The sequence below is a fragment of the Procambarus clarkii genome, chromosome 46 (genome assembly GCF_040958095.1).
Source record: "Procambarus clarkii isolate CNS0578487 chromosome 46, FALCON_Pclarkii_2.0, whole genome shotgun sequence".
In the NCBI taxonomy this organism is placed as follows: Eukaryota; Metazoa; Arthropoda; class Malacostraca; order Decapoda; family Cambaridae; genus Procambarus; species Procambarus clarkii.
In genome coordinates, this window is record NC_091195.1 from 7,862,116 (window position 1) to 7,887,185 (window position 25,070).

General features: G+C 52.2%; 1 protein-coding gene across 2 annotated transcripts in view; it reads right to left on the bottom strand.

Annotated features, from left to right (window-relative positions):
* Positions 1–21,043, bottom strand: part of LOC138350629 (uncharacterized) — a 99,726-nt gene extending 78,683 nt beyond the window's left edge. The window contains exons 1-2 of one of the 2 annotated variants that reach the window (XM_069301675.1): positions 17,745–21,043; positions 13,377–13,578 (exon numbers count right to left, since the gene is read on the bottom strand). In XM_069301675.1, coding sequence (XP_069157776.1) covers positions 13,377–13,578; positions 17,745–20,556 — 3,014 coding nt within the window. In that variant the 5' untranslated portion in view covers positions 20,557–21,043. Of the gene's footprint in view, positions 1–13,338; positions 13,579–17,744 lie in introns of both variants that reach the window. The other variant, XM_069301674.1, reaches the window with a different exon arrangement.
* Positions 21,044–25,070: the final 4,027 nt, after the last annotated feature.

Consider the following 25,070-nt stretch of genomic DNA (forward strand, 5'->3'; position numbering starts at 1 on the left):
AGGAGGAGAAGGAGGGTAGTGGTGCAGAGGAGGAGGGTAGTGGTGCAGAGGAGGAGTAAGGTATTGGTGCAGAGGAGGAGTGTAGTGGTGCAGAGGAGGATGGTACTGGGGCAAAGGAGGGGGTGAGTATTGGTGCAGAGGAGAAGGGTAGTGGTGCAGAGGAGGAGGGTAGCGGTGCAGAGGAGGAGGAGGGTAGCGGGGCACAGGAGGAGGGTAGTGGTGCAGAACAGGAGGGTAGTGGTGCAGAGGAGGAGGAGGGTAGTAGTGCAGAGGAGGAGGAGGGTAGTGGTGCAGAGGAGGAGGGTAGTGGTGCAGCGGAGGAGGGTAATGGTGCAGAGGAGGAGGGCAGTGGTGCAGAGGAGGAGGGTAGTGGTGCAGAGGAGAAGGAGGGTAGTGGTATAGAGGAAGAGGAGGCTAGTTGTGCAGAGGAGGAGGAGGAGGGTAGTGGTACAGAGGAAGAGGAGGGTAGTGGTGCAGAGCAGGGGAAGGGTAGTGGTGCAGAGGAGGAGTAGAGTAGAGGTGCAGAGAAGGGGCAGGGTAGTGGTGCAGAGGAGGGTAGTATTGCAGAGGAGGAGGGTAGTGCTGCAGAGGAGGAGGAGGGTAGTGGTGCAGAGGAGGAGGGTAGTGGTGCAGAACAGGAGGGTAGTGGTGCAGAGGAGGAGGAGGGTAGTAGTGCAGAGGAGGAGGAGGGTAGTGGTGCAGAGGAGGAGGGTAGTGGTGCAGCGGAGGAGGGTAATGGTGCAGAGGAGGAGGGCAGTGGTGCAGAGGAGGAGGGTAGTGGTGCAGAGGAGAAGGAGGGTAGTGGTATAGAGGAAGAGGAGGAGGGTAGTGGTACAGAGGAAGAGGAGGGTAGTGGTGCAGAGCAGGGGAAGGGTAGTGGTGCAGAGAAGGAGTAGAGTAGAGGTGCAGAGAAGGGGCAGGGTAGTGGTGCAGAGGAGAGAAGTTGTGCAGAGGAGGAGGAGGGTAGTAGCGCAGAGGAAGTTTAAGGAATGGTGCAGAGGAGGAGGGTAGTGTTGCATAGGAGGAGGGTAGTGGTGCAGAGGAGGAGGGTATTGGAACAGAGGAGGAGGAGTGTAGTTGTGCAGAGGAGGAGGAGGATAGTGGTACAGAGGAGGAGGATAGTGGTGCAGAGGAAGATGAGGGTAGTGGTGCAGATGAGGAAGGTAGTGGTGCAGACGAGGAGGAGGGTAGTGGTGCAGAGGAGGAGGAGGGTAGTGGTGCAGAGGAGGAGGGTAGTGGTGCGGAGGAAGAGGAGGGGAGTGGTGCAGAGGAGGAGGGTAGTGGTGCAGAGGAGGAGGAGGGTAGTGGTGCAGAGGAGTGGGAGGTTAGTGATGCAGAGGAGGAGGAGGACGGTAGTGGTGCAGAGGAGGAGGAGGGTAGCGGTGCACAGGTGTGGGATTGTAATGGTGCAGAGAAGGAGGGTAGTGGTGCAGACGAGAGAAGTTGTGCAGAGGAAGAGGAGGGTAGTGGTGCAGATGAGGAGGGTAGTGGTGCAGAGGAGGAGGGTAGTGGTGCAGATGAGGAGGAGGGTAGTGGTGCAGAGGAGGAGGAGGAGGGTAGTGGTACAGAGGAGGAAGAGGAGGAGGATATGGTGGAAAAGATGAGAAGGGTAGAGGTTCAGAGGAGGAGAAGGAGGGTAGTGGTGCAGAGGAGGAGGGTAGTGGTGCAGAGGAGGAGTAAGGTATTGGTGCAGAGGAGTGTAGTGGTGCAGAGGAGGATGGTACTGGGGCAAAGGAGGGGGTGAGTAGTGGTGCAGAGGAGAAGGGTAGTGGTGCAGAGGAGGAGGGCAGCGGTGCAGAGGAGGAGGAGGGTAGCGGTGCACAGGAGGAGGATATGGTGGAAAGGAGGAGGAGGGTAGTGGTGCAGAGGAGGAGGAGGATATTGCTGCAGAGGAGGATGAGGGTAGTGGTGCTGAGGAGGAGTGAAGTAGTGCAGAGAAGGGGCAGGGTAGTGAAACAGAGGAGGAGGGTAGTGGTACAGAGGAGGAGGGTAGTGGTGCAGAGGAGGAGGGTAGTGGTGCAGAGGGGGAGGGGGAGGGTAGTGGTGCAGAGGACGAGGGTAGTGGTGCAGAGGACGAGGGTAGTGGTGCAGAGGAGGAAGAGGGTAGTGGTACAGAGGAAGAGGAGGGTAGTGGTGCAGAGGAGTAGGAGTGTAGAGGTGCACAGAAGGGGCAGGGTAGTAGTGCAGAGGAGAGAAGTTGTGCAGAGGAGGAGGAGGGTAGTAGTGCAGAGGAGGAGGAGGGTAGTGGTGCAGAGGAGGAGGGTAGTGGTGCAGCGGAGGAGGGTAATGGTGCAGAGGAGGAGGGCAGTGGTGCAGAGGAGGAGGGTAGTGGTGCAGAGGAGAAGGAGGGTAGTGGTATAGAGGAAGAGGAGGCTAGTTGTGCAGAGGAGGAGGAGGAGGGTAGTGGTACAGAGGAAGAGGAGGGTAGTGGTGCAGAGCAGGGGAAGGGTAGTGGTGCAGAGGAGGAGTAGAGTAGAGGTGCAGAGAAGGGGCAGGGTAGTGGTGCAGAGGAGGGTAGTGCTGCAGAGGAGGAGGAGGGTAGTGGTGCAGAGGAGGAGGGTAGTGGTGCAGAACAGGAGGGTAGTGGTGCAGAGGAGGAGGAGGGTAGTAGTGCAGAGGAGGAGGAGGGTAGTGGTGCAGAGGAGGAGGGTAGTGGTGCAGCGGAGGAGGGTAATGGTGCAGAGGAGGGCAGTGGTGCAGAGGAGGAGGGTAGTGGTGCAGAGGAGAAGGAGGGTAGTGGTATAGAGGAAGAGGAGGAGGGTAGTGGTACAGAGGAAGAGGAGGGTAGTGGTGCAGAGCAGGGGAAGGGTAGTGGTGCAGAGAAGGAGTAGAGTAGAGGTGCAGAGAAGGGGCAGGGTAGTGGTGCAGAGGAGAGAAGTTGTGCAGAGGAGGAGGAGGGTAGTAGCGCAGAGGAAGTTTAAGGAATGGTGCAGAGGAGGAGGGTAGTGTTGCATAGGAGGAGGGTAGTGGTGCAGAGGAGGAGGGTATTGGAACAGAGGAGGAGGAGGGTAGTTGTGCAGAGGAGGAGGAGGATAGTGGTGCAGAGGAGGAGGATAGTGGTGCAGAGGAAGAGGAGGGTAGTGGTGCAGATGAGGAAGGTAGTGGTGCAGACGAGGAGGAGGGTAGTGGTGCAGAGGAGGAGGAGGGTAGTGGTGCAGAGGAGGAGGGTAGTGGTGCGGAGGAAGAGGAGGGGAGTGGTGCAGAGGAGGAGGGTAGTGGTGCAGAGGAGGAGGAGGGTAGTGGTGCAGAGGAGTGGGAGGTTAGTGATGCAGAGGAGGAGGAGGACGGTAGTGGTGCAGAGGAGGAGGAGGGTAGCGGTGCACAGGTGTGGGATTGTAATGGTGCAGAGAAGGAGGGTAGTGGTGCAGACGAGAGAAGTTGTGCAGAGGAAGAGGAGGGTAGTGGTGCAGATGAGGAGGGTAGTGGTGCAGAGGAGGAGGGTAGTGGTGCAGATGAGGAGGAGGGTAGTGGTGCAGAGGAGGAGGAGGAGGGTAGTGGTACAGAGGAGGAAGAGGAGGAGGATATGGTGGAAAAGATGAGAAGGGTAGTGGTTCAGAGGAGGAGAAGGAGGGTAGTGGTGCAGAGGAGGAGGGTAGTGGTGCAGAGGAGGAGTAAGGTATTGGTGCAGAGGAGTGTAGTGGTGCAGAGGAGGATGGTACTGGGGCAAAGGAGGGGGTGAGTAGTGGTGCAGAGGAGAAGGGTAGTGGTGCAGAGGAGGAGGGTAGCGGTGCAGAGGAGGAGGAGGGTAGCGGTGCACAGGAGGAGGATATGGTGGAAAGGAGGAGGAGGGTAGTGGTGCAGAGGAGGAGGAGGATATTGCTGCAGAGGAGGATGAGGGTAGTGGTGCTGAGGAGGAGTGAAGTAGTGCAGAGAAGGGGCAGGGTAGTGAAACAGAGGAGGAGGGTAGTGGTACAGAGGAGGAGGGTAGTGGTGCAGAGGAGGAGGGTAGTGGTGCAGAGGGGGAGGGGGAGGGTAATGGTGCAGAGGACGAGGGTAGTGGTGCAGAGGACGAGGGTAGTGGTGCAGAGGAGGAAGAGGGTAGTGGTACAGAGGAAGAGGAGGGTAGTGGTGCAGAGGAGTAGGAGTGTAGAGGTGCACAGAAGGGGCAGGGTAGTAGTGCAGAGGAGAGAAGTTGTGCAGAGGAGGAGGAGGGTAGTAGCGCGGTGGACGTTTAAGGAATGGTGCATTGGAGGAGGGTAGTGGTGCAGAGGAGGAGGGTAGTGGTGCAGAGGAGGAGGGTAGTGGTGCAGAGGAGGAGGGTAGTGGTGCAGCGGAAGAGGAGGTTAGTGGGTCAGAGGATGAGGAGGAGGGTAGTGGTACAGAGGAGGAGGAGGGTAGAGGTGCAGAGAAGGGGCAGGGTAGTGGTGCAGAGGAGAGAAGTTTTGTAGAGGAGGAGGAGGGTAGTGGTGCAGAGAAGGAGGGTAGTGGTGAGGAGGGGGAAGAGGGTAGAGATGCAATGGAGGAGGAGAGTAGAGGTGCAGAGAAAGAGGGCGGAAGTTGAGCAGAGGAGGAGGAGGGTAGCGGTGCAGAGGAGGAGGAGGGTAGCGGTGCACAGGTGTGGGATTGTAATGGTGCAGAGAAGGAGGGTAGTGGTGCAGAGGAGAGAAGTTGTGCAGAGGAACAGGAGGGTAGTGGTGCAGATGAGGAGGGTAGTGGTGCAGAGGAGGAGGGTAGTGGTGCAGATGAGGAGGGGGGTAGTGGTGCAGAGGAGGGGGGTAGTGGTGTAGAGGAAGAGGGTAGTGGTGCAGAGGAGGAGGAGGAGGGTAGTGGTGCAGAGGAGGACGAGGAGGAGGATATGGTGGAAAAGAGGCGGAGGGGAGTGGTACAGAGGAGGAGGAAGGTAGTGGTGCAGAGGAGGAGGGTAGTGGTGCAGAGGAGGAGGGTACTGGGGCAAAGGAGGGGGTGAGTAGTGGTGCAGAGGAGGAGGGTAGTGGTGCAGAGGAGAAGGAGGGTAGTGGTGCTGAAAAGAAGGATATGGTGGAAACGAGGAGGAGGGTAGTGGTGCAGAGGAGGAGGGTAGTTTTGCAGAGGAGGAGGAGGGTAGCGGTGCAGAGGAGGATATGGTGGAAAGGAGGAGGAGGGTAGTGGTGCAGAGGAGGAGGCGGAGGGTAGTGGTGCAGAGGAGGAGGAAGGTAGTGGTGCAGAGGAGGTTAGTGGTACAGATGAAGAGGAGGTGGGTTTTGGTGCAGAGGAGGAGGGCAGTGGTGCAGAGGAGGAGGAGGATATTGCTGCAGAGGAGGATGAGGGTAGTGGTGCTGAGGAGGAGTGAAGTAGTGCAGAGAAGGGGCAGGGTAGTGGAGCAGAGGAGGAGGGTTGTGGTGCAGAGGAGGAGGGTAGTGGTGCAGAGGGGGAGAGGGAGGGTAGTTGTTCAGAGGGGGAGGGGGGAGGGTAGTGGTGCAGAGGAGGAGGAGGGTAGTGGTACAGAGGAAGAGGAGGGTAGTGGTGCAGAGGAGGAGGAGGGTAGTGGGTCAGAGGATGAGGAGGAGGGTAGTGGTGCAGAGGAAGAGGAGGGTAGTGGTGCAGAGGAGGAGGAGGGTAGTGGGTCAGAGGATGAGGAGGAGGGTAGTGGTGCAGAGGAAGAGGAGGGTAGTGGTACAGAGGAGGAAGAGGGTAGTTGTGCAGAGCAGGGGAAGGGTATTGGTGCAGAGGAGGAGGAGAGTAGAGGTGCAGAGAAGGGGCAGGGTAGTGGTGCAGAGGAGGAGGGTAGTGGTGCAGAACAGGAGGGTAGTGGTGCAGAGGAGGAGGAGGGTAGTAGTGCAGAGGAGGAGGAGGGTAGTGGTGCAGAGGAGGAGGGTAGTGGTGCAGCGGAGGAGGGTAATGGTGCAGAGGAGGAGGGCAGTGGTGCAGAGGAGGAGGGTAGTGGTGCAGAGGAGAAGGAGGGTAGTGGTATAGAGGAAGAGGAGGCTAGTTGTGCAGAGGAGGAGGAGGAGGGTAGTGGTACAGAGGAAGAGGAGGGTAGTGGTGCAGAGCAGGGGAAGGGTAGTGGTGCAGAGGAGGAGTAGAGTAGAGGTGCAGAGAAGGGGCAGGGTAGTGGTGCAGAGGAGAGAAGTTGTGCAGAGGAGGAGGAGGGTAGTAGCGCAGAGGAAGTTTAAGGAATGGTGCAGAGGAGGAGGGTAGTGGTGCATAGGAGGAGGGTAGTGGTGCAGAGGAGGAGGGTATTGGAACAGAGGAGGAGGAGTGTAGTTGTGCAGAGGAGGAGGAGGATAGTGGTGCAGAGGAGGAGGATAGTGGTGCAGAGGAAGAGGAGGGTAGTGGTGCAGATGAGGAAGGTAGTGGTGCAGACGAGGAGGAGGGTAGTGGTGCAGAGGAGGAGGAGGGTAGTGGTGCACAGGAGGAGGAGGAGGGTAGTGGTATAGAGGAGGAGGAGGGTAGTGGTGCAGAGGAGGAGGGTAGTGGTGCAGAGGAGGAGGAGGAGAGTAGTGGTGCAGAGGAGGAGGAGGGTAGTGGTGCAGAGGAGGAGGAGGGTAGTGGTGCAGAGGAGGAGGGTAGTGGTGCAGCGGAGGAGGAGGGTAGTGGGTCAGAGGATGAGGAGGAGGGTAGTGGTACAGAGGAGGAGGAGGGTAGAGGTGCTGAGAAGGGGCAGGGTAATGGTGCATAAGAGAGAAGTTGTGCAGAGGAGGAGGAGGGTAGTGGTGCAGAGGAGGAGGGTAGTGGTGCAGCGGAGGAGGAGGGTAGTGGGTCAGAGGATGAGGAGGAGGGTAGTGGTACAGAGGAGGAGGAGGGTAGAGGTGCTGAGAAGGGGCAGGGTAATGGTGCATAGGAGAGAAGTTGTGCAGAGGAGGAGGAGGGTAGTGGTGCAGAGGAGGAGGGTAGGGGTGAGGAGGGGGAAGAGGGTAGTGGTGCAGAGGAGGAGGATTAGGAGGGTAGTGATGCAGAGGAGGAGGAGAGTAGAGGTGCATAGAAAGAGGACGGAAGTTGAGCAGAGGAGAAGGGTTGTGGTGCAGAGGAGGAGGAGGGTAGTGGTGCAGAGGAGGGGGGTAGTGGTGTAGAGGAAAAGGGTAGTGGTGCAGAGGAGGAGGATTAGGAGGGTAGTGGTGCAGAGGAGGAGGAGGATATGGTGGAAAAGAGAAGGAGGGTTGTGGTACAGAGGAGGGGGGTAGTGGTGCAGAGAAGGAGGAGGGTAGTGGTGCAGAGGAGGAGGGTAGTAGTGCAGAGGAGAAGGGTAGTGGTGCAGAGGAGGAGTGTAGTGGTGCAGAGGAGGAGGAAGGTAGTGGTGCAGAGGAGGAGGGTAGTGGCGCAGAGGAGGAGGGTACTGGGGCAAAGGAGGGGGTGAGTAGTGGTGCAGAGGAGGAGGGTAGTGATTTATTAGATTTATTCCTCCAAGGAGTGCCGGACCAACCGGGCTGTGGTGGGTATGTGGGCCTGCGGGCCGCTCCAAGCAACAGCCTGGTGGACCAAACTCTCACAAGTCGAGCCTGGCCTCGGGCCGGGCTTGGGGAGTAGAAGAACACCGAGAACCCCATCAACCAGGTATAATCAACCAGTGGTGCAGAGGAGAAGGAGGGTAGCGGTGCAGAGGAGGAGGATATGGTGGAAAGGAGGAGGAGGGTAGTGGTGCAGAGGAGGAGGCGGAGGGTAGTGGTGCAGAGGAGGAGGAGGGTAGCGGTGCAGAGGAGGAAGATATGGTGGAAAGGAGGAGGAGGGTAGTGGTGCAGAGGAGGAGGCGGAGGGTAGTGGTGCAGAGGAGGAGGGTAGTGGTGCAGAGGAGGAGGAGGTTAGTGGGACAGGGGAAGAGGAGGTGGGTTTTGGTGCGGAGGAGGAGGTTAGTGGTTCAGTGAAGGAGAAGAGTAGTGGTGCAGAGGAAGAGGAGGATATTGCTGCAGAGAAGGATGAGGGTAGTGGTGCTGAGGAGGAGGGTAGTGGTGCAGAGGGGGTAGCGAAGAGTAGTTGTGCAGAGGAGGAGGAGGGTAGTGGTACAGAGCAGGGGAAGGGTAGTGGTGCAGACAAGGAGGAGAATAGAGGTGCAGAGAAGGGGCAGGGGAGTGGTGCAGAGGAGAGAAGTTGTGCAGAGGAGGAGGAGGGAGGTGGTGCAGAGGAGGAGGGTAGTGGTGATGAGGAGGAGGGTAGTGCTGCAGAGGAGGAGGGTAGTGGTGCAGAGGAGGAGGGTAGTAGTGCAGAGGAGGAGGGTAGTGGTGCAGACGAGGAGGGTAGTGGTGCAGAGGAGGAGGGTAGTGGTTCAGCGTAGGAGGGTAGTGGTGCAGAGGAGGAGGGCAGTGGTGCAGAGGAGGAGGGTAGTGGTGCAGAGGAGGAGGAGGGTAGTGGTGCAGAGGAGGAGGGCAGTGGTGCAGAGGAGGAGGGTAGTGGTGCAGAGGAGGAGGAGGGTAGTGGTGCAGAGGAGTGGGAGGTTAGTGATGCAGAGGAGGAGGAGGGTAGTGGTGCAGAGGAGGAGGAGGGTAGCGGTGCACAGGTGTGGGATTGTAATGGTGCAGAGAAGGAGGGTAGTGGTGCAGACGAGAGAAGTTGTGCAGAGGAAGAGGAGGGTAGTGGTGCAGATGAGGAGGGTAGTGGTGCAGATGAGGAGGGTAGTGGTGCAGAGGAGGAGGGTAGTGGTGCAGATGAGGAGGAGGGTAGTGGTGCAGAGGAGGAGGAGGAGGGTAGTGGTGCAGAGGAGGAGGGTAGTGGTGCAGAGGAGTAAGGTATTGGTGCAGAGGAGGAGTGTAGTGGTGCAGAGGAGGATGGTACTGGGGCAAAGGAGGGGGTGAGTAGTGGTGCAGAGGAGAAGGGTAGTGGTGCAGAGGAGGAGGGTAGCGGTGCAGAGGAGGAGGAGGGTAGCGGTGCACAGGAGGAGGATATGGTGGAAAGGAGGAGGAGGGTAGTGGTGCAGAGGAGGAGGAGGATATTGCTGCAGAGGAGGATGAGGGTAGTGGTGCTGAGGAGGAGTGAAGTAGTGCAGAGAAGGGGCAGGGTAGTGAAACAGAGGAGGAGGGTAGTGGTGCAGAGGAGGAGGGTAGTGGTGCAGAGGGGGAGGGGGAGGGTAGTGGTGCAGAGGAGGAAGAGGGTAGTGGTGCAGAGGACGAGGGTAGCGGTGCAGAGGAGGAGGAGGGTAGCGGTGCACAGGAGGAGGATATGGTGGAAAGGAGGAGGAGGGTAGTGGTGCAGAGGAGGAGGAGGATATTGCTGCAGAGGAGGATGAGGGTAGTGGTGCTGAGGAGGAGTGAAGTAGTGCAGAGAAGGGGCAGGGTAGTGAAACAGAGGAGGAGGGTAGTGGTACAGAGGAGGAGGGTAGTGGTGCAGAGGAGGAGGGTAGTGGTGCAGAGGGGGAGGGGGAGGGTAGTGGTGCAGAGGACGAGGGTAGTGGTGCAGAGGACGAGGGTAGTGGTGCAGAGGAGGAAGAGGGTAGTGGTACAGAGGAAGAGGAGGGTAGTGGTGCAGAGGAGTAGGAGTGTAGAGGTGCACAGAAGGGGCGGGGTAGTAGTGCAGAGGAGAGAAGTTGTGCAGAGGAGGAGGAGGGTAGTAGCGCGGTGGACGTTTAAGGAATGGTGCATTGGAGGAGGGTAGTGGTGCAGAGGAGGAGGGTAGTGGTGCAGAGGAGGAGGGTAGTGGTGCAGAGGAGGAGGGTAGTGGTGCAGCGGAAGAGGAGGTTAGTGGGTCAGAGGATGAGGAGGAGGGTAGTGGTACAGAGGAGGAGGAGGGTAGAGGTGCAGAGAAGGGGCAGGGTAGTGGTGCAGAGGAGAGAAGTTTTGCAGAGGAGGAGGAGGGTAGTGGTGCAGAGAAGGAGGGTAGTGGTGAGGAGGGGGAAGAGGGTAGAGATGCAATGGAGGAGGAGAGTAGAGGTGCAGAGAAAGAGGGCGGAAGTTGAGCAGAGGAGGAGGGTAGCGGTGCAGAGGAGGAGGAGGGTAGTGGTGCAGAGGAGGGGGGTAGTGGTGCAGAGGAAGAGGGTAGTGGTGCAGAGGAGGAGGAGAGTAGTGGTGCAGAGGAGGAAGAGGAGGAGGATATGGTGGAAAAGAGAAGGAGGGTAGTGGTACAAAGGAGGAGGAGGGTTGTGGTGCAGAGGAGGAGGGTAGTGGTGCAGAGGAGGAGTAAGGTATTGGTGCAGAGGAGGAGTGTAGTGGTGCAGAGGAGGATGGTACTGGGGCAAAGGAGGGGGTGAGTAGTGGTGCAGAGGAGAAGGGTAGTGGTGCAGAGGAGGAGGGTAGCGGTGCAGAGGAGGAGGAGGGTAGCGGTGCACAGGAGGAGGATATGGTGGAAAGGAGGAGGAGGGTAGTGGTGCAGTGGAGGAGGAGGATATTGCTGCAGAGGAGGATGAGGGTAGTGGTGCTGAGGAGGAGTGAAGTAGTGCAGAGAAGGGGCAGGGTAGTGAAACAGAGGAGGAGGGTAGTGGTGCAGAGGAGGAGGGTAGTGGTGCAGAGGAGGAGGGGGAGGGTAGTGGTGCAGAGGAGGAAGAGGGTAGTGGTGCAGAGGACGAGGGTAGTGGTGCAGAGGACGAGGGTAGTGGTGCAGAGGAGGAAGAGGGTAGTGGTACAGAGGAAGAGGAGGGTAGTGGTGCAGAGGAGTAGGAGTGTAGAGGTGCACAGAAGGGGCAGGGTAGTAGTGCAGAGGAGAGAAGTTGTGCAGAGGAGGAGGAGGGTAGTAGCGCGGTGGACGTTTAAGGAATGGTGCATTGGAGGAGGGTAGTGGTGCAGAGGAGGAGGGTAGTGGTGCAGAGGAGGAGGGTAGTGGTGCAGAGGAGGAGGGTAGTGGTGCAGCGGAAGAGGAGGTTAGTGGGTCAGAGGATGAGGAGGAGGGTAGTGGTACAGAGGAGGAGGAGGGTAGAGGTGCAGAGAAGGGGCAGGGTAGTGGTGCAGAGGAGAGAAGTTTTGCAGAGGAGGAGGAGGGTAGTGGTGCAGAGAAGGAGGGTAGTGGTGAGGAGGGGGAAGAGGGTAGAGATGCAATGGAGGAGGAGAGTAGAGGTGCAGAGAAAGAGGGCGGAAGTTGAGCAGAGGAGGAGGGTAGCGGTGCAGAGGAGGAGGAGGGTAGTGGTGCAGAGGAGGGGGGTAGTGGTGCAGAGGAAGAGGGTAGTGGTGCAGAGGAGGAGGAGAGTAGTGGTGCAGAGGAGGAAGAGGAGGAGGATATGGTGGAAAAGAGAAGGAGGGTTGTGGTGCAGAGGAGGAGGGTAGTGGTGCAGAGGAGGAGGGTACTGGGGCAAAGGAGGGGGTGAGTAGTGGTGCAGAGGAGGAGGGTAGTGGCGCAGAGGAGGAGTAGGGTAGTGGTGCTGAGGAGGAGGATATGGTGGAAAGGAGGAGGAGGGTAGTGGTGCAGAGGAGGAGGAGGGTAGCGCTGCAGAGGAGGAGGATATGGTGGAAAGGAGGAGGAGGGTAGTGGTGCAGAGCAGGAGGCGGAGGGTAGTGGTGCAGAGGAGGAGGAGGGTAGTGGTGCAGAGGAGGAGGAGGTTAGTGGTACAGAGGAAGAGGAGGGTAGTGGTGCAGAGGAGGATGAGATTAGTGGTGCTGAGGAGGAGGTTAGTGGTTCAGTGGAGGAGGAGAGTAGTGGTGCAGAGGAGGAGGGGGATATTGCTGCAGAGGAGGATGAGGGTAGTGGTGCTGAGGAGGAGGGTAGTGATGCAGAGGGGGAGGGGGAGGGTAGTGGTGCAGAGGAGGAGGAGGGTAGTGGTGCAGAGGAGGAGGGTAGTGGTGCAGAGGAGGAGGAGGGTAGTGGTACAGAGGAAGAGGAGGGTAGTGGTGCAGAGGAGGAGGAGAGTAGAGGTGCAGAGAAGCGGCAGGGTAGTGGTGCAGAGGAGAGAAGTTGTGCAGAGGAGGAGGGTAGTAGCGCAGAGGACGTTTAAGGAATGGTGCAGAGGAGGAGGAGGGTAGTGGTGCAGAAGAGGAGGGTATTGGAGCAGAGGAGGAGGAGGGTAGTGGTGCAGAGAAGGAGGGTAGTGCTGCAGAGGACGTGGAGGGTAGTGGTGCAGAGGAGGAGGGTAGTGGTGCAGAGGAGGAGGGTAATGGGTGCAGAGGTGGAGGAGGGTAGTGGTGCAGAGGAGGGGGAGGGTAGTGAGTGCAGAGGAGGAGCGTAGTGGTGCAGAGAGGGAGGGTAGTGGTGCTGAGGAGGAGGAGGGTAGTGGTGCAGAGGTGGAGGAGGGTAGTGGTGCAGAGGAGGGGGAGGGTAGTGAGTGCAGAGGAGGAGTGTAGTGGTGCAGAGGAGGAGGGTAGTGGTGCAGAGGAGGCGGAGGGTAGTGGTGCAGAGGTGGAGGAGGATAGTGGAGCAGAGGAGGAGGAGGGTAGTGGTGCAGAGTAGAAGGAGGGTAGTGGTGCAGAGGTGGAGGAGGGTAGTGGAGCAGAGGAGGAGGAGGGTAGTGGTGCAGAGGAGGAGGAGGGTAGTTGTGCAGAGGTGGAGGAGGGTAGTGGAGCAGAGCCAGATACCATAAACCACCACAACCTCGACCACCATTAACATTAACCACCCCTACCACTAATCACAACCATCAGGCACTACAATTACCAACCTTAGCAATCAACCACCACCACTAACCACAACTATTAACCACCACTAGAACCAACCACTACCACCAACAATAAACATCACCCGCAACTGCCACTAACCACAACCCAGCAACAATTCCACCACTACTTCCATGGATTCTCCATTAAGTGAAAGTAATGAATAAAGTATTTTTAACCTACCTTTTATTATGCTTCAATTTTATTTGTATTATATGTAGAAATATATTTTTAAAATATTTCTACATTTTTTATATATATTCCATCAATCAGGAAAACGATTTTTATGCAACATTTAAGGTTGCGACACGGTCTCAAAATTGTTTAGCCAAAGTTGTGCAGTAAGTTGTGGCAACTTATTTACAACCACACAATAACGTAGCTAATACATGAAAACAAACGTTGTCACCGCTTTCAAACACCTTCCACTCCTTCCACCACACCTGGCTACTATCCCCACCCACACCTGCAGATGGGAAGGAACACGGAAGACCACACCTGGCTACTCTCCTCACCCACACCTGCAGATGGGAAGGAACACGGAAGCCTACACCTGGCTACTCTCCCGACCTACACCTGTAGATGAGAGGGAACACTAAAGCCCACACCTGGCTACTCTCTCCACCCACACCTGTCTACGTCACACACTCATGCCAAAGAAAACTTAATATCAAGTAAATCTAGCTTGTATTAAGCAATACAATGTTGGGCTAAATATTGATCAGTGTTATCTTATAAGCAGTGAAGCTTGCTTAATGAATATTCTTGGTCGCTAAACGGTGCTCAAAGTTACTCAAGAAGCATTATAAGTTCTCTAATTCATGACTTTTAATGTAAAAATGTTTTTGAAACTACTGGAAGCACTGTGAATTAAACAACTGAGTTACAGATATTCACGTGTTAAAATGTCGTCAATACGTACTGGTGAGACGCGTGTTATGGAATAACAGGAAACTATACCCTTCTCTTGAGGGAGGACACAGCTGAGCCGCCAGGTGGCAGCACCAGTCTATGGCGGGGTCGTCATCAGTGAGGCGCCGCGTGATGGTCAGGTCTAGCGCCATTCCCTGGCACAGCAGACTGCCCAGTGTGTCCGGGTCCACGTAGCCCGTGGCGTCCAGTGTGTCCGGGACCACGTAGCCCGTGGTGTCCAGGGAAATGCCTGAAGACATACACTGAGATACAGTCACGGTCGTTACTGGTATGTTCTAAGATATAACAGGAAGACATACTGAACCATCCACTCACCTTACTGCTGGGTTTATTACCTGATGACAAGTCCGTATTTTGGACAGTATTAATAGCATCTAAACTATGTATTAATAGCTTTTAAAAGCCACGGCCAAGGTCATCTGTATAAATGGTCAAGGTCACAGTCAAGGTCATCTGTATCAATTGTCAAGGTCACAGTCAAGGTTACCTGTATCAATTGTCAAGGTTATCTGTATCAATGGTCAAGGTCATCTGTATCAATGGTCAAGGTCATCTGTATCAATGGTCAAGGTCATCTGTATCAATGGTAAAGGTCATCTGTATCAATGGACAAGGTCATCTGGATCATGGTCAAGGTCACAGTCAAGGTCATCTGTGTCAATGGTCAAGGTCATCTGTATCAATGGTCAAGGTCATCCGTATCAATGGTCAAGGTCACAGTCAAGGTCATCTGTATCAATGGTCAAGGTCACAGTCAAGGTCATCTGTATCAATGGTCAAGGTCATCTGTATCAATGGTCAAGGTCATCTGTATCAATAGTCAAGGTCACAGTCAAGGTTATCTGTATCAATTGTCAAGGTCACAGTCAAGGTTATTTGTATCAGTGGTCAAGGTCACAGTCAAGGTCATCTGTATCAATGGTCAAGGTCACAGTCAAGGTCATCTGTGTCAATTGTCAAGGTTATCTGTGTCAATTGTCAAGGTCATTTGTATCAATGGTCAAGGTCATCTGTATCAATGGTCAAGGTCATCTGTATCAATGGTCAAGGTCATCTGTATCATGGTCAAGGTCATCTGTATCAATGGTCAAGGTCATCTGTGTCAATTGTCAAGGTTATCTGTGTCAATTGTCAAGGTCATCTGTATCAATGGTCAAGGTCATCTGTGTCAATGGTCAAGGTCATCTGTATCAATGGTCAAGGTCATCTGTATCATGGTCAAGGTCACAGTCATGGTCATCTTTATCAATGGTCAAGGTCTCATTAGAAGGTCATAGAAACTAAGTCAAGGTCACAGTGAAAGGTCATCTGGACCAAGTATCAAGGTCACAGGGATAGATGGGTCACCTGAATTAAGGATCTAAGTTACGGAAGGTGTAATTAACAAAGGATCAAGGTCACAATGAAAGGTCATCTTAAACAGGAATTAGGTCACAGTAAAAGGTCATCTTAAACAGGAATTAGGTCACAATGAAAGGTCATCTTGGATAGGAATTAGGTCACAGTGAAAGGTCATCTTGAACAGGAATTAGGTCACAGTAAAAGGTCATCTTGAACAGGAATTAGGTCACGGTGAAAGGTCATCCTGAACAGGAATTAGGTCACAGTGAAAGGTCATCTTGAACAGGAATTAGGTCACAGTGAAAGGTCATCTTGAACAGGAATTAGGTCACAGTAAAAGGTCATCCTGAACAGGAATTAGGTCACAGTGAAAGGTCATCCTGAACAGGAATTAGGTCACAGTGAAAGGTCATCTTGAACAGGAATTAGGTCACAGTGAAAGGTCATCCTGAACAGGAATTAGGTCACAGTGAAAGGAGATCTGTACCACGAGTCAAAGTCAAAGTGGTAAGTCATCTGAACCAAAAGTATGGCGTCGCTAAATACTTCATGAAATTATTTATGCACAAGAATATATACAGCAGCGGAATGTTTCGAAAATTTATTATTCATGGAGTAGTCGCCCTTAATAAGTCTATATTTGTAATCAAAGTAGAAGGTTTGTCACCCTTAAGGTGACTATATTTGTAAACAATGTAAGGAATCTTTCGTCCATAAGGTTGTAAACATATATGTAAACAATGTAAATCTGAATTGCTATATTAAACATGACGAATGAAGCTCTTTGCATAATTTTGGTATTACCTGGTTGATACCTGGTTGATGGGGTTCTGGGAGTTCTTCTACTCCCCACAGCCCGGTTGGTCCGGCACTCCTTGGAGGAATAAATCTAGTTTCCTCTTGAAAATGTCCACGGTTGTTCCGGCAATATTTCTTATGCTTGCTGGGAGGACGTTGAACAACCGCGGACCTCTGATGTTTATACAGTGTTCTCTGATTGTGCCTATGGCACCTCTGCTCTTCATTGGTTCTATTCTACATTTTCTTCCATGTCGTTCACTCCAGTACGTTGTTATTTTACTGTGTAGATTTGGTACTTGGCCCTCCAGTATCTTCCAGGTGTATATTATTTGATATCTCTCTCGTCTTCTTTCTAGTGAGTACATTTGGAGGGCTTTGAGACGATCCCAATAATTTAGGTGCTTTATTGCGTCTATGCGTGCCGTATATGTTCTCTGTATTCCCTCTATTTCAGCAATCTCTCCTGCTTTGAAGGGGGAAGTGAGTACTGAGCAGTACTCAAGACGGGACAACACAAGTGCCTTGAAGAGTACAACCATTGTGATGGGATCCCTGGATTTGAAAGTTCTCGTAATCCATCCTATCATTTTTCTGGCTGTCGCAATATTTGCTTGGTTATGCTCCTTAAACGTTAGGTCGTCAGACATTATTATTCTCAAATCCTTTACATGCTGTTTTCCTACTATGGGTACATTTGATTGTGTTTTGTACTCTGTATTATGTTTAAGGTCCTCATTTTTACCGTACCTGAGTACCTGGAATTTATCACTGTTAAACATCATGTTATTTTCTGATGCCCAGTCGAAAACTTTATTAATATCAGCTTGAAGTTTTTCAATGTCCTCAGCCGAGGTAATTTTCATACTGATTTTTGTGTCATCTGCAAAGGATGATACGTAGCTGTGACTTGTATTTTTGTCTATATCTGATATGAGAATAAGGAAAAGCAGTGGTGCAAGGACTGTACCCTGAGGTACAGAGCTTTTCACTGCACTTGGACTAGATTTTATATGGTTGACAGTTACTCGCTGAGTCCTGTTTGACAGAAAACTGAGTATCCAGCGTCCTACTTTACCGGTTATTCCCATTGACTTCATTTTGTGTGCTATCACGCCATGGTCACATTTATCGAAGGCCTTTGCGAAGTCCGTGTATATCACATCAGCATTCTGTTTCTCTTCTAATGCCTCAGTGACTTTGTCGTAGTGCTCAAGTAGCTGTGAGAGGCACGATCTTCCCGCTCGAAATCCATGTTGGCCTGGGTTATGAAGGTCATTGGTCTCCATGAAATTGGTGACCTGACTCCTAATCACTCTCTCAAATACTTTTATGATGTGCGATGTTAGTGCAACTGGTCTATAATTTTTTGCCAATGCTTTGCTCCCTCCCTTGTGTAGAGGGGCTATGTTTGCTACTTTAAGTGCATCTGGTATCTCCCCCGTGTCCAAGCTCTTCCTCCACACTATACTGAGTGCCTGTGCTACCGGCACTTTGCATTTCTTTATAAATATTGAATTCCATGAGTCTGGACCTGGGGCCGAGTGCATGGGCATGTTTTCAATTTCTTTTTCAAAATTTAGTGCGCTCGTGTTTATATCAGTTATATTTACCGGGGTTTGAATATCCCGCATAAAGAAATTGTCTGGATCTTCCACCTTCATGTTGTTTATTGGAGTGCTAAACATGTCCTCATACTGCTTTTTTAGGATTTCACTAATTTCTTTGTCATCCTCCGTGTATGAACCTTCACTTGTACGAATAGGTCCAATACTGGCAGTGGTTTTTGCTTTTGATTTCGCATATGAGAAGAAATATTTTGGATTTTTCTTTATTTCCTGAATTGCTTTTTGTTCTAACTGCCTTTCTTCAGTTTCATATGAGTGTTTCAATTTCCGCTCGATTTCTTCAATCTCCCTATTTAAATTATTCCTTCTTTGACGGGAAATTCGTGTCTGCATAAGCAGTTCCGTTATTTTTTTCCTGCGTTTATAGTGTCGTCTGCGTTCTCTTTCTACGTTAGATCTCTTTCTGGCTTTCCTCAAAGGAACATGTTTCAGACAGACTTGATACGCTTCTGAAGTAAGTTTTTCTATTCCTTCTGTAGGACTCCTATTATTTAGAACAGTTCCCCATGGAATGTTTGTAAGTTCCCTGTTTATTATCTCCCAGTCTATCCTTTTATTATTAAAATTGAATTTTAATAATATTAAATATATAACCCTAAAAATTATGGTGGAAAATATGAATATTTACCAAGAGTCTGCAGGTGAGGAAGGGGAGGCAGGTGACGGATGAGGACGGGCAGTTGGTGTAGTGTGAGGCGCAGGCGGAGGGTCTTGAGGGTGGGAGGCAGGAGGGGCATGGCTGCCTCAAACAAGCCACCATCAAACCGCTCTAAGGTACACTTACTGCCGGGGGCTGTCAGCCTCTCCATACATTGTTTTGGTATAACACTTTTCTCGTTGCTGTCTAAACTATAGTCAAGACCTAAGGATATGGTTATCTTCATTTTTGCCAGCACTGACAGTGTAGACAGACACTGCATTAGTTGGGGTGTATCGTTTATTTTTAGGTAAATGTTCTTAGGTGTCACCTTCTTAAGAACAAGCGGCAGGACAACACACGAGTCAACACTCTCTATTCTCCACTCTTGTTCTGTACGCAGCTTCTCACACACTGCTTGGATGACGTGCTCACTCCTGCGGGACTCTGCTACATGCTTCAACAGCTCGTCAGTCTCAGGTGTAACCATCTTGCACAGGTCAATTATGTGAGTAATGAACTTGTGCTCTACTCCCCGGGCACACAGCACCCCAGTAGTGCTGAGTAAAATGTTCTGCCATCTGGGGCGCTCCTTAAACTCTTGTTGCACATCGCTAATATCAAACTTTGATCCTCTCAGGTGATCTCTCAAGGAGCGTTTTTCCTTACGTACAACTTCCACCAAGAGATCAATGATTATAGACCTTTCCCCTGACTCACAGTGTGATGCTGGATCACCTTGGTCTTGCTCAGCCTTCAACAAGAGATCGACCAGCCCCCTGCTGGCACAATACTCCTGGTATCTGGCGTGAAAATAGCCAATCACCCACACCACAACATCCACCAAGAGGTCAATGATTATAGAGCTTTCCCCTGACACACGGTGTGATGCTGGATCACCTCGGTCTTGCTCAGCCCTCAACAAGAGATCGACCAGCCTCCTGCTGGCACAATACTCCTGGTACCTGGCGTGAAAATAGCCAAACACCCACACCACATTTAGGCCCCGACGGTAGCTGGTTCTTGTGAAATAGTTGGACAAGACCTCCTCCTGCGGCAGTCCCAGAGTGTCACACTTCTCCCTAATCTCCGCTTCTGTCTCCGGCCAAAGGTCGTACTCCTGCCTCTGGATCCCTCTTAAACTAATCTCTTCTAAGAACCTCAAAAACTTTTTCACATTTTCGTCACATTTTCCTTTGGGTTCGGTCACGTGTTTGTCTGTGAGTCTGGACACTAATTTGTTGGTTATGAAGTCATGAATCTTCTCGTAGACTTGAGTGTTTGTGGTGAGGTTGTTAAATTCTTCTGGAGCCTCGACACACAGCAGCGCCAACAAGGTCAAGGTGAGTGGAGTGTTGAGGTACTCACCCAGGAACTGACTCATCTGCTCCAGCCGCTGGGTAAACCTCCCTGTGATGACACTCCGTTGGCACTCTTCCTCCACCAGCACCTTGATGGTTCTCTCGGCGAACTCCACGCGACGTTCTGGAGTGATGCCCAAGACGAGGATGTTGCAGCGAGGTCTGGTGTGTGGGACGAGCTGTGACAGGTGTTGGTCCCACCCCGGCCGTGTGGTTATCACCAACCTCACATCCTTGCCAGGCAGGTGCAACAGCTCCTTCACCAGCCTTCCTGAATGGTCGTTGACCTCGTCGTAGCCGTCAATCAGGACTAATATATTTAAGCTCAAGATTATCTCCTTAAACAGCTGGAAGTCAGGGTCAGAATCACGAAGTGTTTGAGGCAGTAACTGGCGGAGTAGATCTTCGAAGGTATTAAGATGTGTGTCCCTGCACTGTACATAGAAAACGAGGTCCACAGTGCCCAGGTGACGTATGGCAGCAGGGTCCTCTACCCACTTCTCGAGGATGAGCTTGAGTAAAGTTGTCTTGCCCATACCACCTTCCCCCGTCAGGAGGACACACTCAGGGACTCTTCCGTTCTCTCGTCTCATACTCAAGACGTGTTTATAATCTATATGCTGACCCTTGGCAGCGTGGGAGGGTCTTGCCCCTATGATGGGATCTTCAAGGAGTCGTAGTCGTGTAAAAGCAAGACTTGGGTTGTAGTTAATGTTGAGGAGGAGACAGGGTGCGGGAACAATCTGGTACAGCAGTTTATACCCGTCAGTTAGCTCCTGCTTGCTCATCTGCTTAACCTCTTCTGTGATGTGGCTTTTGAACATCTTAATCTCCTGGCGGAGCTGAGGCAAGTGCGCCACATCTGAGGGATCCAGCGGCTCTCTGACCTTCGCTAGCAGACCACCAATATACTTGGTGGCATCTCTGGTCACGTGGTCCACATCCTGGCTGTTTGTCCTACACCGGACGCCGGCCTCAGCCAGCATCTTAGCCAATAAGTCACTGAGCTCCGTCAGTGTTGACGTAAGATCTTGCTCTGACATTCTCACATTATCATGGGCTAACGTGTTTCGGTGTTGCTTCAGGCTGTAAATGAGGTGTTCAAGTGATGGTCCCTGAGGCCCTGGAGTGGTCCACGTGGGGTCATTCATCTCAGCCAGACCACACACACGTTGCAGGAGTTTATACAACAGGGTGATGTCAAAAGTAGCCGCGTCAGAGGAAACTTCGAGTTTATCCCTCTGGTGAGCATCGAAGTCACGCCTGCACTGAGCATTGATGTACCCCAAGTCCTGAGTGAGGTAAGTCACTACTGGGAAGGTGCCCCGGTACGACCACATAAACACACTTGCTAGCGCGTCTCGTCCTGCCTTAGTCACAGCCAGTCCATACCGCAGTCTGTTCACATCTTCCGGTTGGATAACAGGACTCGAGGCCGCCATATTGGGCCGTATGATTCTCACCTCACACAACTGTTGTCAAGTTTCACACAAGCAGTAAATGTCCCACGCTGGTTTTGTTATTATATTATGTTTAAAAACATAACATTGTTTCTCACTGTCGGAGACGGGCAGCTTGTTAGGCTTATGAAGGCCTTCCTAAGCCAACGACAGACCTTCCTCAGGATGCATCCCTCAACAGTTGACTAATTTCCAGGTTAATGTTTACTGCTAGGTGAACAGAGGTGTCAGGAGGCTGAGCATCTCACACTGCCAGGGAATCAAACTCGGATCTAATCGGCGATGATCCGACTGCATTAACCATAATACAGTCACTTAATTGACCAAAAATATAAGTGATTTCCAAATAAACCAAATTTTACAAAATGTGTTCACATGTTAATGCAATATTCGGTTCCAGCTTTATTTGTTATTTTCAATTTGTTCTTTTACTAGTTAACTTCTTCTGTCTTTATACTCTTCAGAATTCTGTCATCTGGAAGAACAATTTAACGTTATTAAAACAAGATGTTAGGGTTAAACATTGGATCAGAAATACATTTTTGAGATCACTAAAACAAATAAAATTCCAAAGTCTGCCTCCTGCATTTTTTTATATATTTTATAACTTAAAACTTGTCAATATTTTGACCTAACTCCTGTGATCATTGTGGTGTTGGCTTCTGGTTTAGGTAGAGTAATGGTGCTCATTTTCTCACACAGAAATATACGGTGTAGCATTTAGTAATGTTATTCTCTGCCTTTATCTTGCTCTTGTAAGGACCTATTTAGATTATGCAGTTCAGTTTGGTCAACATACAATATACTGGACATAATTTAACTTGAACCCATAAAGAGAAGAATGACAAAGTTGATCTCAGGAATTAGAAATCTCCCTTATTAAGAGAGATTAAGGAAGCTATGTTTACACATTCTTCGGAAAGTATAGTTGATATTATTGATGTTGTCAAAAGGATGAAAAGTTATATCGAAGGTAGAAATAATAAGTTGTTAACTATATCAACACAAAATAGAACAAGAATGATAAATCTGTATCAATAAGAAATAATGTCTGCTTCTCTGTCTATGCGAGCTAGAAGACCCTACTCAGGGAGCTAGCCTCACCTAATTTCTAACAGTAATTCCTGCTGGGTATGTGCCCAACAGGGAATGGAATATATGTAGGGGGTACAACTTTAAAGAGTACCAAAGCTACCCCCCTACCACGAACTTTGCTATATCATATTAATTAGACTTTGAATTATTTATTTATTTTCTTGCAAGGGTTCCCAGCTGAGCTTCTGTGTAGATCGCCCTCTCCCCCTCCGCTCTCTTGTGGACAATATTCACAGTATAATGTTAACAACTTACATGGAGTTTACTACAAGTAAACTTCCGTCCCCTGAGAGTCTCTTATAGGAGCAATGATGGCGGGCCGTGTAGAGGCTCATCATATAAAATGGCCGCTAGAGGCACATAAAATGGCCGCCTAGAGGCACATAAAATGGCCGCCTAGAGGCACATAAAATGGCCGCCTAGAGGCACATAAAGTGGCCGCCAGGAGGCCCATAAAGGGCCGCCTAGAGGCACATAATGGGCCGCCTAGAGGAACATAATGGATCGCCGAGAGGCAAATAAAATGGCCGCCGAGAGGCAAATAAAATGGCCGCCTAGAGGCAAATAAAACGGCCGGCATGAGGCAAAAAAAAATGGCCGCCTGGAGGCTCTTAAAATTGGCCCCATAAAAGCCCATAAACGGGTCGCCTACAGGCACAAAAAGGACCTCCTAGAGGCACATAAAATGGCCGCCATGAGGCCAAAAAAAGTCCGCCTTGAGGCACATAAAATGGCCACCTGGAGGCCCATAAAATGGCCGCCTCGAGGCACAAAAAATGCCGCCTCGAGGCACAAAAAATGGCCGGCAAGAGGCCCAAAAAAAGCCGCATAGAGACACAAAAAAGGGCCGCCTAGAGGCACATAAAGGGCCTCCTAGAGGCACATAAAGGGCCGCCTAGAGGCACATAAAGGGCCGCCTAGAGGCACATAAAGGGCCGCCTAGAGGCACATAAAGGGGCCGCCTAGAGGCACATAAAGAGCCGATTAGAGGCACATAAAGGGCCGCCTAGAGGCACATAAAGGGCCGCCTAGAGGCACATAAAGGGCCGCCTAGAGGCACATAAAGGGGCCGCCTAGAGGCACATAAAGAGCCGATTAGAGGCACATAAAGGGCCGCCTAGAGGCACATAAAGGGCCGCCTAGAGGCACATAAAGGGCCGCCTAGAGGCACATAAAGGGCCGCCTAGAGGCACATAAAGGGGCCGCCTGGAGGCACATAAAGAGCCGATTAGAGGCACATAAAGGGGCCGCCTAGAGGCACATAAAGAGGTGCATAAAGGGTCGCCTAGAGGCACATAAAGGGGCCGCCTAGAGGCACATAAAGGGTCGCCTAGAGGCACATAAAGGGGCCGCCTAGAGGTGTATAAAGGGGCCGCCTAGAGGCACATAAAGGGGCCGCCAAGAGGAGCATAAAGGGGCCGCCTAGAGGCACATAAAGGGGCCGCCAAGAGGAGCATAAAGGGGCCGCCTAGAGGCATATAATGGGGCCGCCAAGAGGAGCATAAAGGGGCCGCCTAAAGGTATATAAAGAGCCGCCTAGAGGCACATAAAGGGCCGCCTAGATGCACATAAAGGGGCCGCCTAGAGGCACATAAAGAGCCGATTAGAGGCACATAAAGGGGCCGCCAAGAGGAGCATAAAGGGGCCGCCTAGAGGCATATAATGGGGCCGGCAAGAGGTAAATAAAGGGGCCGCCTAAAGGTATATAAAGAGCCGCCTAGAAGTACATAAAGGGGCCGCCTAGAGGCACATAAAGGGGCCGCCTAGAGGCACATAAAGAGGCCGCCTAGAGGTGCATAAAGGGTCGCCTAGAGGCACATAAAGGGGCCGCCTAGAGGTGCATAAAGGGTCGCCTAGAGGCACATAAAGGGGCCGCCTGGAGGTGCATAAAGGGGTAGCCTAGAGGTGCATAAAGGGCCGCCTAGAGGCACATAAAGGGGCCGCCTAGAGGCACATTAAGGGCCGCCTAGAGGCACATAAAGAGGCCGCCGAGAGGCACATAAAGAGGCCGTCTAGAGGCACATTAAGGGCCGACTAGAGGCACATAAAGGGGCCGACTAGAGGCACATAAAGAGCCGCCTAGAGGTACATAAAGGGCCGCCTAGAGGTACATAAAGGGGCCGCCTAGAGGCACACAAAGGGCCGCCTAGAGGTACATAAAGTGGCCGCCTAGAGGTACATAAAGTGGCCGCCAAGAGGCACATAAAGGGGCCGCCTAGAGGCACATAAAGGGGCCGCCTAGAGGCACATAAAGGGGCCGCCTAGAGGCACATAAAGGGGCCGCATAGAGGCACATAAAGGGGCCGCCTAGAGGCATATAATGGGGCCGGCAAGAGGTAAATAAAGGGGCCGCCTAAAGGTATATAAAGAGCCGCCTAGAGGCACATAAAGAGCCCGCCTTAGAGGCACATAAAGGGCCGCCTAGAGGCACATAAAGAGCCGCCTAGAGTTACATAAAGGGACCACCTAGAGGCACATAAATAGGTCGCCTAGAAGTACATAAAGGGCCGCCTATATATAAAGTGCCGCCTATAAGTACATAAAGGGCCGCCTAGAAGTACATAAAGGGCCGCCTAGAAGTACATAAAAAGGCCGCCTAGAGGTGCATAAAGGGGCAGCCTAGAGGCACATAAAGGGGCCGCCTAGAGGTACATAAAGGGCCGCCTAGAGGTACATAAAGGGGCCGCCCAGAGGCACATAAAGGAGCCGTCTAGAGGTACATAAAGGGGCCGCCTAGAGGTACATAAAGGGGCCGCCTAGAGGTACATAAAGAGCCGCCGAGAGGTACATAAAGGAGCTGCCTAGAGGCACATAAAGGGCCGCCTAGAGGAACATGAAGGGGCCGCCTAGTGGAACATAAAGGGGCCGCCTAGAGGCACATAAAGGGACCGCCTAGAGGTACATGAAGGGGCCGCCTAGAGGAACATAAAGGGGCCACATAGAGGTACATAAAGGGCCGCCTAGAGGCACATAAAGGGGCCGCCTAGAGGAACATAAAGTGGACGCCTAGAGGTACATAAAGGGGCCGCCTAGAGGTACATAAAGAGCCGCCGAGAGGTACATAAAGGAGCTGCCTAGAGGCACATAAAGGGCCGCCTAGAGGAACATAAAGGGGCCGCCTATAGGTACATAAAGGACCGCCTAGAGGTACTTAAAGGGCCGCCTAGAGGTACATAAAGGGCCGCCTAGAGGAACATAAACGGCCGCCTAGAGGTACATAAAGGGCCGCCTATAGGAACATAAACGGCCGCCTAGAGGCACATAAAGGGGCCGCCTAGAGGCACATAAAGGGCCGCCTAGAGGAACATAAAGGGCCGCCTAGAGGTACATAAAGGGCCTCCTTGAGGCAAATTAGGGGCGCCTAAAGGCACATAAAGGGCCCGCCTAGAGGTACATAAAGG